The sequence below is a fragment of the Nelumbo lutea genome, chromosome 1, assembly GCF_056320005.1.
Source record: "Nelumbo lutea isolate HS-2025 chromosome 1, American lotus-T2T, whole genome shotgun sequence".
Classification (NCBI taxonomy): Eukaryota; Viridiplantae; Streptophyta; class Magnoliopsida; order Proteales; family Nelumbonaceae; genus Nelumbo; species Nelumbo lutea.
This window is the reverse complement of record NC_142684.1, coordinates 162,775,019-162,789,418: the sequence shown is the minus strand read 5'-3', so window position 1 is coordinate 162,789,418 and position 14,400 is coordinate 162,775,019. Positions and strand designations below refer to the sequence as shown.

The window sequence follows — 14,400 nt, the reverse complement described above, 5'->3', positions numbered from 1 at the left end:
AATACTTTATTTAGGACATATTTGTTTAAAGTAAAAAAGGTAGAAGAGAGAAAAGTAGTGTGGAATTATGGAATATAATAATATTAAGAGAGATGTGAGATGAAGCATATATAAATTCAGAGAGAAGTTTGGGACGTGAGAAAAGTTGGTACAAAGGAAGGACGGTGGTCACAAGGGTAACAGAAGAGAGAGAGAGAGACAGAGGTAAGGCAAAACTAGAATGAGATGGTATGTGTCCCTTCCTTCGATTGTATCGTTGCACTGGGAAAGAGGAGGAGAGCACAGCACTGGGTTAGAGGACAAAGCAACTTTTTTGCTTTCCTCTCCCCAGTCCTGTCTCCAGTCTCCGCTAGGTAGTAGGCACTACCTAACTAGCATATCAATAGGCAATATAGCAACTTTTATTTGTTTGTTGTCATCGATAAACACTAACCTTTCATCTGCGGCTGTCGTTTTTTTGGTTTTCGCGGCCTACAAAGCGGAGCGTGCCTGAAAGTGGCTTTCTGTTTGTGCCACGTGGTGAGATTGAGTTGATCGGGGTCCATCACCAATGCATGTGGATATCACTGCTACTTCTCCTAGCTAGTTACTAGTATTTGGTATTCTTTGTCTCACTTTCACTTGGGAGTTGGGGCAGGCCCAGGCCGGCCCCTTTATTTTGCCTATACAAATTAAAAGAATCAGATATAGAGATATCTATCGCTTGTTAAAATTGAAGAGACAGTATCATGGTCACACAGCATATGGAGCTGGTGTGCAGGAGGATGCATGCATGATGCATGGAGAGTTTCTGAGGTCTAATTAGACACTCACGCAGCTGATCATGAGAAATAGTTTAATTGGCCCAATTATATCTGCATTAATATTATTTTCATCATGACAAAAGTGTGCCATGCTGCATACTCGTGTTAGGCTGCTGTTAATAGTCAACACCATGCACGCATGATATAATTCTGGGTGAGATAAATAATGGCAGCGGGGATTGATGTCGACGAGAAAAACATATAACGAAACACGTTCATAATTCAATGCGTTTTTGTCCACATAACCAATAACCAATTCTGTATGTATATATGTGAATGGAAAATAAATGAATAGTGTTCTAGTCAATGCTCCAGTCGTAGTAGACGATCCAAGTTCATGTTGTAGGGTGGTCATTTAGGTACATACATGCATTATAATAAACTAATGCAGATGCGGGGTGTTTTAGTCTTTTTAAAAAAATGTATTTTTTTTACTAATAACAAAATATTCCACTAGACTCCCCATAGTTAAAAAACATTCAGAAATAAGAAAAAGAAGAGACAGAAATAAGTAGCCAACCAGAGAACCTTTTTTTCCTAATTAAATAATATAGTTATATATGGGTGTGGGTATGTATTTGGGTGATGATTGAGCTAGTCAAGAATGTCATGTGGCAATGCTTTTGGCCACCCCTTTTTCAGGCCACATTGATGCCACATGTAATGGAAGAAACCGACCATGTTGAAATGTGCTGCATGGACAAGGAAGCAGACTCTGCCGGAGAAGAGAAAATCTCTCAAAGACCTCAATAAATGCCCTCATCTCGACAATCCCGGAAGACTTATCCATCTAGAACATAGACGCCCAATTATAAGTAAGTATTCCCTGCTCGAGGTAAGGGACCTCTTTTGGAACAACACTCTTTGAATACCTCTTTACCTTGGACCAACACTTTTTCAACTTGCCCGACCCAACCACATCCTTCTCGATCCTACTTAAGCGCCAAAGTACCTATCCAAAGAACAATTCCTTGGACCTCTATCATTTCTCCTGGTTGCAGATTTCGATATACAAATTCATCAAATCTCCTTGATCTCGTTCAATTGGTAAAACTATCTGACTGTATTTTCGATTTGAAACACCTAGAATCTATATGCTTTATTTGGTTTTGCTGCATTCAAATAAAATGTTCTACATGCCATATTATAAAACATACTTCTGTGGCAATATCATGAATTTCCTTCTCTCCATTTATGGAGTAGCTGACAGCCCAAAAGCATGCTACATCCCATTTAAGACTCTAGCTTATGAAGATAAATAGATTAGTGAACGAAATAAATATACTCTATTTAGTAAAACAAACAAGTTTTCGATGAATATTATATCCATCTTAAAATAACCTAAACACTTCCATCAACTTGTTTGCACTTGTAATTATTTTCTGCAGGCGTAAAAAAGTAGCATATATTAATTAGTGTTGTAAACAAATTAAAAAGACTAGTACGCTACTTAATTAATTTCCCTCTGGCTAGACTGATCATATTGTGTATGGAACTGTGACAAAGCAAATTTGATTATTTGAACACAACCCAGGCCCTACAAGTCCCACCAGTAATATGAAATTTGTAAAACTAAGCTCATTTTATTCTAATTTGAGTGGTTTTAGTCAGCAGAACGACATCTGGCTGTTTATATATGAATAAATAATTAGCTCAATAAAGGAGTCCCCTCTAGTGCTTGGGGGGGTTGTCATTGAGACATGGATGGAATTTGAAGCAATTTGTGCAAACCATTCGTGTATACAATAATTGGTGGTATCACGATCTCGAATGCATGACTCTTCTCAATTGTTTATTTTGAAGTGCGACTCTGCTGCGTCGACAAACCTAAATTCTATTGGCCCATACTATTAATTAATAAGATACCTACCAAATTACTTGTGTCGCCTTACTATGTTAGTTGTTTGCAATGGCGCCATGCCGCATAACCAGTGACGAGGCTGTGAGCAAACACAAACCGACAAATATTGATCAATAAACTTTCAGAATAAAAGCAAAAACGCTTACAATTCTACCTCACTATATATATATATATATAAACCATTCTATTGTTTTAATTTTTGTCCCACCACTATAACACACACACACTAACGTGCAAGCCAAGCTAAATTAATTCTATTGTGTTATGTATTTATACAATGACGCCAGACCCCATGATTGACCAAATTAATTTGTGACAAAGACCTGAGCAACCAAAACGATTATATAAACAATTAAATAAAGAATATATTTTCTACCTAAAAGTTAAAAATAGAAACAAAAATATCTGAAATGCCTAATTAGATCTTTATGTGTAAAGTAGAAACATCAAACATGGGTATTGTTGGTATCATTGTCATTACTACCTGCAATGTTTAGGGTTTATCGATGCAAAATTTTGAGACTTATCACATGTCATAAAATAGTCCCTTTGATTAGAAAAATGGATGCATGATATTAATTATAGATGAATCTGAACTTTTTGAGATTTGAGCAAGAAATTAATGACAAAAGAAAAATATTGGTAATGGCAATGATACCAAACTACACGACAATTGCCACGAAGGATCATCCCATGCCATTTGCCAATGCCCCTCATGGATTATTCTTTCCATTTCTCTATTTACCTGGTTATTATTATTTATTAACTAATAGATATTTATATTTTGTAAATCCATATATAGTTGAACCACTTTTCCTAGCTTGCGTATATCATCTACCGCTCACCCAGGGTTGAAAGGGTGAACCACTCATCGGCCGGACAGCTGATCACCCAGGACCCAGCCAAATTTCTGAGTCAATGCCCGGGTTGGTTTTACTAAACATTGATCGCAAATCTGAACTTTCAAAACATTGGGCAGTTATGTATTCAACGATAGTCTTCATGTATGTCACCTTTTATAGTGTTATAAAAGGGAAATCAGGTAAAGATGATTCAGTTTATAGTACTGCTGCTATTTTTTCTTTTTTAATAATTAAAGTCGAAGCTTTTATACATCTCTCTGCCCACTAAATATTAAATTTCTAATTTCCATAAGATTCGAAATTTATTTTATATACTTAACTTTGGGAAGTCACATCCAGAAAGGTGCAGCATATCTTTGAATTTTACATTTCAAATAATATATAGATATATTAATTGCAGTCTTTTGGTACTTTAGACAACCTTCCACCATTTATCAGATTTTTATTTGTTTTGTTTACTTAGTTAGTTTAGTGGGTGGTGGCATATGAACCTATAGTTTATTTCGATAACTACACAGTTGCTTAAACAACAGATAAAAAGACAAGAAGAAAAATAATCAAAAGCAAGAACCCAGTTGGAACTTGGCAACAACAGATCGATTTATTTTTATGAAGTCGGTCGACGTTGCCTTCCATAAATCTTTTTTTTTTTTTTCCTTCTTTTTCATTGTTTGGCTTGACAACTTGTGGGTGGAAATAAGAAAATTTGCATGTATAACTGCAGTGGACTGGCTGGCTTCAATCCCTTGGGCCCATCTAACTTTGAAGTCAAGCATGTTCACACAGACACACGTAAAAGAATTTTCTTGGAGACTTGGGCTTGGACTCTTTGAAGTCAAGACTTTTTCACACACAGACGCGTAAAACAATTTTCTTGAGGACTTGGGCTTGGGCTTTTAAAACCCGTTCTACAAGTTTCACCCAGTATGCCTACTGAATAGAGAGATATGTCAATTACTTGGACCATTCAGCTTCTTTGTTGGGCTGATTCAATATATGTTATTAGTCTGGGCTGAGCTACAACTTAATGCTCAGTCTCATGAAAGCTCTCTTTATGCAACATTTGCAATAGCCCCAGTAAAGTTCGACAAAGCTTAGGTGATCAATAATTTGTCGTTTTATACTTTGCACTGCGTATTCCATTAGTTTGTTTTTTTTTTTTTTGTTTTTATAGGTCTCAAAAGATTAATAGATAAGGGAGAAAAGCTAGATTTTTTTTTATGTAGCTCTGTATTTCAGAAAATATGCTGTGGTGTCGTCTGTGGGATGCAGATGCAAATTCATCTGATAGAGGGACCTTGTTTGGTTGTAATTATGGTTTTGAAAATTGGATCAGACCAAATGGTCGGGTTGTTGACCCAGGAGCTGGTTAGGTAGTTGGTTCTGTTTCACTCTAAAACCATTTTTTTTTTGGCCAAAACCATTGATTTCGTCAACAATCCATTTATCTTGGTGGTTAAATCATCGACCCATCAACCCAGATAACAGTTTTGACTTTTTTTTATTTTATTCATTATTTTTAATTTTTTAATTTTTAATTTTCTTAAGTATTCTGAATGGGCTGTCTGTTTGAACCGGATGGTCTGACCGTTCAACCCAGTATTCAGTCCCAGAACGGTTCCATATCCGGTCCAGTTTTTAAAACCTTGAAATAGTTATCCGGTTTAGTATTCAACCACTATCCAGAAAACCCAAAAGACACAAATCAAGTGGCATGTCTGGTGAAGTCACGTTACATTTGGTTCTTCTGAATGTCACAGGTTACAATTGAGTTTGAGCCCTGGTATCTTTTCCCTTTCGCTATTCAAACTGCAGGTATGCTTTCCGGCTTCAGCAGGCGGGGACTAATACATGGAATTAGGTTAAAATGCAACTCAATGGTGCGAAAAGCAAAAGAAGAAAAAGTGGCCACTTGAATACAAAGTCCTTTCTTGACTTGTTGCCACCACATCACCAATAGTAAGTAAAAAGTATAGGAAATACAGAGGGGTTTATGGACAAGAATCATATTCTGGAGGATCAGAATTTCAACCAACTACGGTGCATTAGTTTTGTTGATGTAATTTTTGGAATTTGTATCTCCCTAGTATATTCATGAATATCTCAAAATTTCCACTGTATCCATGTGTATCTAGATTCTAAAATACAGCCCAATAAATCTCTTACAAGTGCCTATCCAATACTCTTTTCACTCCAATACTATGAACCTTAATCTCACGCAAGGTTCTTTCAACAGGAGCTTCAGTATTCACAACCCCACACCTTTTTCTCATCTTAAAAGTCACTAATTATGCACCTTCTTAATCTTCAGCTCCATCAAGGTATTCTTTTGTTATCCACCAAATTTATGTCAAAAGAAAAAAGAAAAAACTTCTTTGATTTGCAAGAGAGTGTCACAAGGTGAAGGAACTTGAGATAACTTACTAGCTTTTCAATAGAATATGAAGCACCCTTGAAATTGAATATTCCCAATAATTGATGAAAATAACTTCCTAACTCTGCAAAACTCAAGAGAGAAAAGTTTCTTGAATGCAAGCAGTGCTGCATGGATATGGAAGACTGGAAGTCTGAGTGAGCAAATTGAAACCATCTTACAGACAAAAAAGATGGTGTCTTAATTCTTAAAAAGAAGGTATTCTCATAAAAGTGATACTAGAAAGAGCTTAATTACCTTATTAAATGTGGATGCTTATATCTGCTACTGCTCTATGGAACAACTTGGAATTCCAAATGTATTTCATATGTTCACAAATGAAAAAGAAAATGTAAGAAGAAAATAGAAAGCAATACGAAGAAGTCACATTAGTTCTATCATTAATTTACAAGAGTTAATGCAGCGCCAGGTATGATGCCAAAGAAACCATATACTTTGTAGTACCAAGTGCATGTCTCATAGATATAGATCATGTACAAAAGATTGACAAGAAATTAGTTAGCAGAATGGTTGAGAGTCTTAAGACCAACAATTTTTGACTGATGGAATCCAATGCATATGTCCATCTGGGACAGTTGTACGAATTACAATAGTCCGTGCCACACTAGGCCCATCTAATAGATATTCCTTTTCATTGTCAAATTAATACAGAAAATAATACGGTCCGAGATTGTCTGATCATGCTGATCATTGGACCAAGCAATCTATATGGCAGAACCCATAGAAATCCCGAGAATGAAACACCTGCAAATTTGGCACCACATAACTTCTATGATCTTAAGCTGGCTCTTGTCTGATTTTATTGTTGAGGGGACTACCAACTGCTAAGTGCTAACCTACAGAACCAGATCATCTGATGACCCCGCTGACTTTCTTGCAAGGTGAAAGAATGGTTGGAAGAGAACCTCGCCTTGGGTCTCTAGGCCCTGGACCCTGGGTTCCACAAGCAGGACTACTTTGAACTCCTGCAATTTATTTGTTTATATAAGCTTTTAAGCCGTGTATCTTTTTAACTTCGGCCCCTTGACTTGAGTTGGAGAGATCTCTCTTCTCTCTTTTTCTTATTAAATTATTAATGAACTCTCTTTGATCATGGATTGATGATTACAGATAATTAAATGCTATCACTTTGTAAGCACATTGACCGTGTGCTCTCCTTAGTACATATTTTCATCAGCGTGAGAAACTTGTTTATACCTTACAAGCTAAAGGAACATAAAGTTTTTATCAAGCACTTAAATGTATATTATACATACATTCACCCACTAATTCTTTTCCTCAAAGATCAATACTTTCTGTTTCTGGTGCATTTCAGATTAGTTCAGTCAACAACCTCCTATGCCTCCTGCAGAAAACAAGAATTATAACTTAGTATGTCTTCTAAATGACCTAGCAATGTTTTTATTAATCTATAAAGAGGGTAAGACTCCTGATCCAAGTAAATGAATTTCCAACCAACCAAATGCTTGATAAAAAACAACCTGAAGATGCAATTAGTTTTTAGAGAATCAAGGGAAATAAAAGGAAAAAGAAAAGAAAATAACAGTCTATTTTGTCCAAGCAATTCAATATTCAATAATTCAAAATGGTATCCCAAAATAAGCTATCACTTGTGCATAATGTGTATCCAAGCAATCTAAATGGCCTACAACTGAAAAGTGAAAACAATATTCAAAGATAAAACAAGAACCCATTTTAACACATCCATGTAAATTGTTCCACAACAAATTGGAGCCAAAGTTGGGTATCTAGCAAGCTACTTTGGTTGATCCATTTACAGCAGCAAGCAAAGACCAAATATAAGTCAAACAAGTCAGAAAATATAGCAGATCCATGGGTCTTAACTGAAGAGTCCAGGATGAAAATGCCCATTCGGTTAGGCAAGCCAGACCAATTTAGCTGTACTAGTTGATAAGGATCAACTCCTCAGCAACAACCCTCTTTTCTCTAATTTTGCTTCTTTTTCCTTTTCCTATGAACCACACATCAGATTTAGACTTGCTTGTCAGTGCGTATTCCACTCATGACAGTCATCCACTCTAAGTTGATGACTAAAATTTCTAAGGTACTCAGTCAAGAGGACCACTTTAGAGGCCAGTATCATGGGTTCATAGGTTGAATAGGGGTAGAGGTGTAGAATTAATAGCACCATTAATATGATTACAAAAATTTTTGTTAAATTAAGTACATAACTACTGAGTACAACTAACCATCCATGCTTCATCCCTGATCTGTCAAGTTTTTCTCACCGCCTGTTGGATCAGGTGGTCCATACAAAGAGGAACATGATTGCGGAGCAGAGAATTGAATTGCACTGGTGCGTCGTTTCTTAGCTAAAGAAGATTCAGCTGTGGAGCAAAAGTCGTCTTCATCTCTTATCAAGGTCTCAGCTCCATGGTTGTCATACTGTAAATGCTGCTGAACTGGTCTTTCATCTTCCCAGTATTTTGTCCTCTTCCGCTCGTTAGAATCCTTGTTGAATGTATGAAATGAAGGAACCTTCTGATCATGAGAAGAACTGATACTGTATGGAGATTTTTCCTTGATTACAACCCTTGGAATTGCCAAATTTTCAATAGCATCAGAGTTGTCAACAACAACTTCTATTGTTCCATCAGAATTTGCAGTCCTTGCAACTGCTTCTGATTCCCGCATCGCGGATAAAGCATCCATCAAACGCTGTCTTGCCAAATCTATTGGGATTATAGGCTTCGGATAGTTCAAACCCAACTCCATCCCTGCAGCTTTGAGAACTGATGCTGGAGCATTCCAAGGATGATGTATCCATTCAGTCGGCATTCTTGCCAGCTCAGGAAGCCAATGCCTCACATATTCACCATCTGGATCAAATTTGAAGCCTTGAACCTAGTATTGAAAGAGATGAAAGAAAATTAAAGTGCAAGAAAAGCGGAACTTATAAGAGATTATTTTCACTGCTATAGACTATAGACATCTAATTGTAAGTGTTCCAAACAACAACAACAATAATAATAATAATGATGATTATGATCATGATCATGATAACAGACCATAATAACAGTTTTCTGCTATGCAAGTTATACTTGTATATAAATTTATTTAGAATATTCTTGAAAGAGAAATACATAATTCTTCTAATGAAGTTTCAAAATCCATATTTTAAGTCTAAAGGTTGTGGGGTTCAAGTGTCAAAGACTCTTTGTTGCATTAATCTGCATTGAAATTGCCCCAGCCAAGGCCTTATAAAATAGGAGAAGCAACATACCTCTGGACTGTCTAGACGGTCAAGCTCATGGCCATCAGGTAAGCTGCCTGAGATATACTGCCAACCTAGGATGTCACTTTCCAGGTCAGCATCCAATAATGTGTCCCAGAAGTACTTCATCCCCCATCTCCATGGCAGCAGCAGGAACTTAACAAAGAAACTAGCAACAATCACTCTAATCTTGTTGTGTATCCATCCTGTCGCCCAAAGCTCTCTCATTCCAGCATCCACCAATGGATAACCAGTTCGACCCTGTCTCCAAGCCTTAAAGTCACCCTGGTCATCACGCCAAGGAAAATATCTCAAGTTTCCCAGCAATGACCTCTCATGTGTAAATGGAAAGTTGAAACAAATGTACCGTGAGTATTCTCTGAGGCCAATGGCCCTGAGAAAAATCTTTACACTCTTTTCTCCAATAGAGTTCCCTTCTTTCGCCCACAGTATTTCTTTCATCCGTACACACTGGTAGACTTTTCTCACACTTAGTTCCCCAAAATGTAGATATGGTGACAAAAGTGATGTGGAATCTCCCTCCACCTTGGTCCTGTTTTTTGAGTAGTTAAGTAGATGATGATCAACAAAATCAATTAGAGCTTTATTTGCATTGCTCCAGCCTGGAGACCATGCTCGTCCCAGCAAGGCATTGCTAGATTTTTCAGATTCATCTTCAAGAGCCAGCTCTTCAAGTGAATTGCTTTCAACTTTCCCTGTCACAGTAAAACATGTAAAAAAGCTTAAGCAAACCATACTTCTTGTAGTTTTACTCCTTTTGTTTATTTGTATTTTTCATTATTATTCTAGTATATAGAATGGGATAGGCCCTATGATCATGTTATTATAATAAATTGGCATTATAAGATAAGTCACAACCAAAAGAAAATCTACATCCTTAATTGATATTACATACTTTATTAGTGTTTTTATTGCCTGTTTTTTCATGTCTCATTGTATCTGAAATCGACACCAAAATAAATTTTCCCAAAAGAACCTAAATAGTAGATATGGCTAAAAGACTGGAACAAACCTGCAGATGGCACCAACTTCCATGGAGGAAGAAGCAAAGCAGGTTCAGTTGGTCCAAGCAAGCACCTATTCCAGAATGCATTGAAGGTTGTAAAAGCATGCCCCTTATCATCGTGCACCTCCCATGGTTCATACAACAAATCTCCATTAAAGCTTTGCACAGAAATTCCTAAGTCTACCAGATTCTGTTTGACGCTATTATCCCGGGAAAGGGAAACAGGATCTGGGAAGTGGGAAGTTTATGGTTAGAAATAAAACAAAAAAGTATCACAAGCTGGCTTAAGAGATCTGGACAGGAAGCCACCTGTTAATTTGCTTTCTTACTGGTGCAAGTAAAGCAGTTAATAAGGATCACTTTCAGATGTAAATTACAGTAAGAGGCCAAATTGCTAGAAAAGCCGGTTGGACATTTCTTATACCAAGAGACTAATCCAAATTTAACTAAAAATAAGATTATTAATCCAATGGTCAAGTACAAAATATTTACTATTGTACTCAATTTTTCAAGACTTCAACATTAAGAAATTTCTGCTTGAGAACCAAATGAAGATACCAGAAGGGAAGCACCTGTTCTAATTAATGTAGCATCTGAATGCTCCTAATTAGAACACAGTTCCAGATATCAAAACGTTCCGCTATCCCAGGAAGATATCAACACTTCATGTGGAGTAGATTAAACTCTAGAAAATGCATCATCAACATTATCACAACAACAACAATAACAATAATAATAATAAGTCAGATACCACATGTATATGCATTTCAATGATACTTTTCTCAACAGACAGAGCCTTCTTAAATATTTGTACACAGCAACTCCCAGCCTATTGCGCACACAGAACAATAAAGGAAACCAAGCATTATTTTCTTCATCCGACAGCCTTAAATGTTAATATCTTCTTAAGGATCTGAATATTACTCCATCTTCTACTATTTGTTCTGGTCCTTGGCTCCCCTTCTATAAGTCAATGCTTTAAAATGCAGAAGCATGACACAGGGCACAGAAATCTTCTAATGTATTAGGATTAAGCTTCAATATGTGAGGATTAAGTCTCATGAAATCCCATTATTTAAAGAAAAAAAAGCATGGACTAAAATGTCTACTATAAACCATGCAGAAAGGACTACGATTTTATATAAAAAGAATATGTAAATGAGTTACGCATTATATAAATAAGGGGAAAAAAAGTGATAAGATCTTCCTAAACTCCTTCTAGACATCTAGAAAGCTCTTATTGCAAACCAAAACCTCAAAAGGAGTGTTGAAAATCCTAAATAAGTATACAAAATTACAAATTGAAAAAAAAAAACATGCCTGCAAATCTAAGAGTCGGTATTTAACTCATTCATGCATTTCATACTGCAATTAATATTATAAAAAACTTGTTCTTGGCATAAGGCACCTTAAACTGTAGTATAAATGCATTAGACGTGAGCCTCAAGGTTGAGATTCAGGGTGTCTTCCTTAGGCCTAGCCTCCAAGAAAACCTTAAGGAGTAAGACTAAGATCAGATGAAACTTTTTACCAATAGCTTGTTATCATTTTGTGGCACTTGGGTGCGCTAAACCTCATCCCAATAGCTTGTTATCATTTTTTGTTTTGATGAAACTTTTTACCATCAAAAGATTAAGAAGGCTCAGCAACATTCTAGATCACATCCTTTACTGGGGGTCAAGGTCTACATATTTTCCATGGGCTACCAAAGGAGAACTCAGCCTGCCTGACTTGTTAGAAAAAAGGAAGTTCAGAGGCAACCTTTGTACGCACGGAGCTCTGCTCGCTAATTTCTGTTCTTTACATCCTGCATATTATAAAGTGGTGGGACCCATAAATACATGTATAACCTTGTCTATTATGTCTTGTACTGTGTATTTTCATGGGTCTCAGTGCCTGTGGGGCGAAGCTTACAAGGATTGCATAAACCGTTGTTTACAAGAATTCCTCCTTGTTGATGTACGTTGCTTCTCGCGAAGATTGCCATTTTAGGCCATTAGAATTTTGACTTTCTATATCTACTCCTATTTTGAGAGTTGCCCCTTCTGGATTCCGTAGTTCATGTTAACGAGGAATTCAATTAACAGAAAAGGGAAAGATATTAATCAAATTTCAAAATAAGTAATCCCACATATGCTTCATATAAGATAGTAATCCATATTCAATCAACAGAATGGAAAAGATGCAGAAAATATCCACAAAAGCATTCCTTTTGGACTCAATAATTGCAAAATGTTGTAAAGAACGCAGTCTACACCATTAGTTTCTGTTATATATTGATCAAGAAAAGAATTCGACAATGCAAGTAAGACATTGGTGAGGGGTGTCGTGCTCATCTCATGTCCAGACAATCAAAGACCATGTACTGATCAAAATAGTTACGCACCTAAGTATGAAATCAGAGCATACCATAGAGATGGTTATAAACTACTTTGGTCGCCCCAACAGCCTCGATACACCGCAAAAGAGCAGCAAGAGTGCTCTCAGCTTTGACCAGCACAAGTGGAGCCCCAAGAGATTTCAGGGACTGATCCAGATGGGCAAGAGACTGCTTCAACCACCACCTTGAAACTCGGCCGGGGTAGAACTGGCCTTCTTCTCTAGGGCACCAGATAAAAACAGGCAGAACGGACCCTTCTCTAGCAGCCGTAGCTAATGCTGGGTTATCTTCAATTCTGAGATCCCTCCTAAACCAAACAATTGTCTTAGACTTGCTACCCATCACAAATTCAAATCATAGATCCACGTAAAGTTTCCTAGAATCTTTCTGAATCTCTTCTCTTGAATCCAAGACTCCGAAGAAGGAAAACCTCAACCACTAATGAAGCTAAAATCAGTTTCAGGAAGCCACATAGGAGAGCCAAATCAAAACCCGAAAAAAAAAAAGCTTTTGAGGAAATAGATACGTAAGGCCCCAAACTTAACCCTGCAAGATGATGAAATTTGAAGCAATAATCCCACAAATTTGACTCGTTTGTCAAGGCACCTTTTAAAGAAATTTTAAGCATACCATCTTACTGAAACTGCAGAAGCTCTAACAGCAATCCAAAAATGGCCCCATAAGAAGATAAGAACTCTCTTATCTGCATAATCTGAGCAACCAATCTCCCATCTCCAGACCATTGATCAGAAAGATATTAATACTAGAAATTGAAAATAGAAAAGAAAATTCTTTTCCTTGGATTCACAGATACCATGAACAGGAATCCATCAGTAAACAAAGCCATTATCAATTAAAAGAAAATGAAGTAAAATCCAGAGGGTCTTTAAGAGTTTCAGATTAGTTGTTCCGAGCGGAAGGTCCCTCAAGTGAGAAGGAAAGAAGAGAGGATCAGATTTCATGTAGCACTGCAAGTGGGTACGGGAGATAGACGTACATGAACCCTCCTCTGGGACCTGGCCAATTTCTATGATGCCGAAAAAGTATGATACCGGTGGTCTATAATTCATAACCCCTGTGAATTTTGATCATGAATAGCAATTGATACCTGTTGATTAGTTATCAGTTACCATTATGCCTTATAATTGTTCTAATATTTGCCTACAATGTTAGGACCTTCTCATTGGTCAAATCATGTCCGATCTAATTGAAGAGTTGCTTATTATGTTTCTATTTAACGCCAAAAGACCACTTAATTCATTGAACTGCACTGAATAAAGTTCAACTACAAGCATCAGTCAGAAAATTAGGGTGAACTGACGAAGAAATTGTAAAAACTTTTAGAATCACAGTATATAATCACCAACTCCATACCATTATTCATAAAACATTCAATATTATTAGAAAAAAATAGTTAACTAAATGGGTATTAGCTCATTGTTATTATTAATTTACTTTTTAGGGAAATTTTCTAATTAGTACCATGTAATTTGGGTCTTGGTTCCCCAATTTTTAAAATGCGATAATTTAGTACCCAAACTTTTAAAACGTGTCAATTCAGTATCTACCGTTAACTAGCTGTTAATCAATTGTTAAGTGGCATTTGAAAAAGACACAAATGCCCTTTAAGTGTTATCTAATTTTCTTTATAAATCATCTAAGCATTGACAAAAAATTAAAAGCCCCAAATCCTTACCTTTTCTATTCAAGAAAGTCAGGGTCATGTCTCAATGGGCATTCCGGTTACTCCAACTTTCTTGAATATAAGAGGTAAGGATTTGGGACTGTTAACTTTTT

At 36.6% G+C, this 14,400-nt stretch overlaps 1 protein-coding gene across 1 annotated transcript; it reads right to left on the bottom strand.

Annotated features, from left to right (window-relative positions):
* Window positions 1–7,058: 7,058 nt before the first annotated feature.
* Window positions 7,059–13,640, bottom strand: CRY2 (cryptochrome 2). Its single transcript, XM_088960202.1, has 5 exons — window positions 12,633–13,640; window positions 10,230–10,451; window positions 9,206–9,912; window positions 8,172–8,826; window positions 7,059–7,306 (listed from the first exon to the last, which is right to left on the bottom strand). Exons 1-4 carry the CDS (start codon window positions 12,943–12,945, stop codon window positions 8,182–8,184), a joined length of 1,887 nt encoding a protein of 628 aa, XP_088816328.1. The 5' UTR covers window positions 12,946–13,640; the 3' UTR covers window positions 7,059–7,306; window positions 8,172–8,181.
* Between the last annotated feature and the right edge of the window lie 760 nt (window positions 13,641–14,400).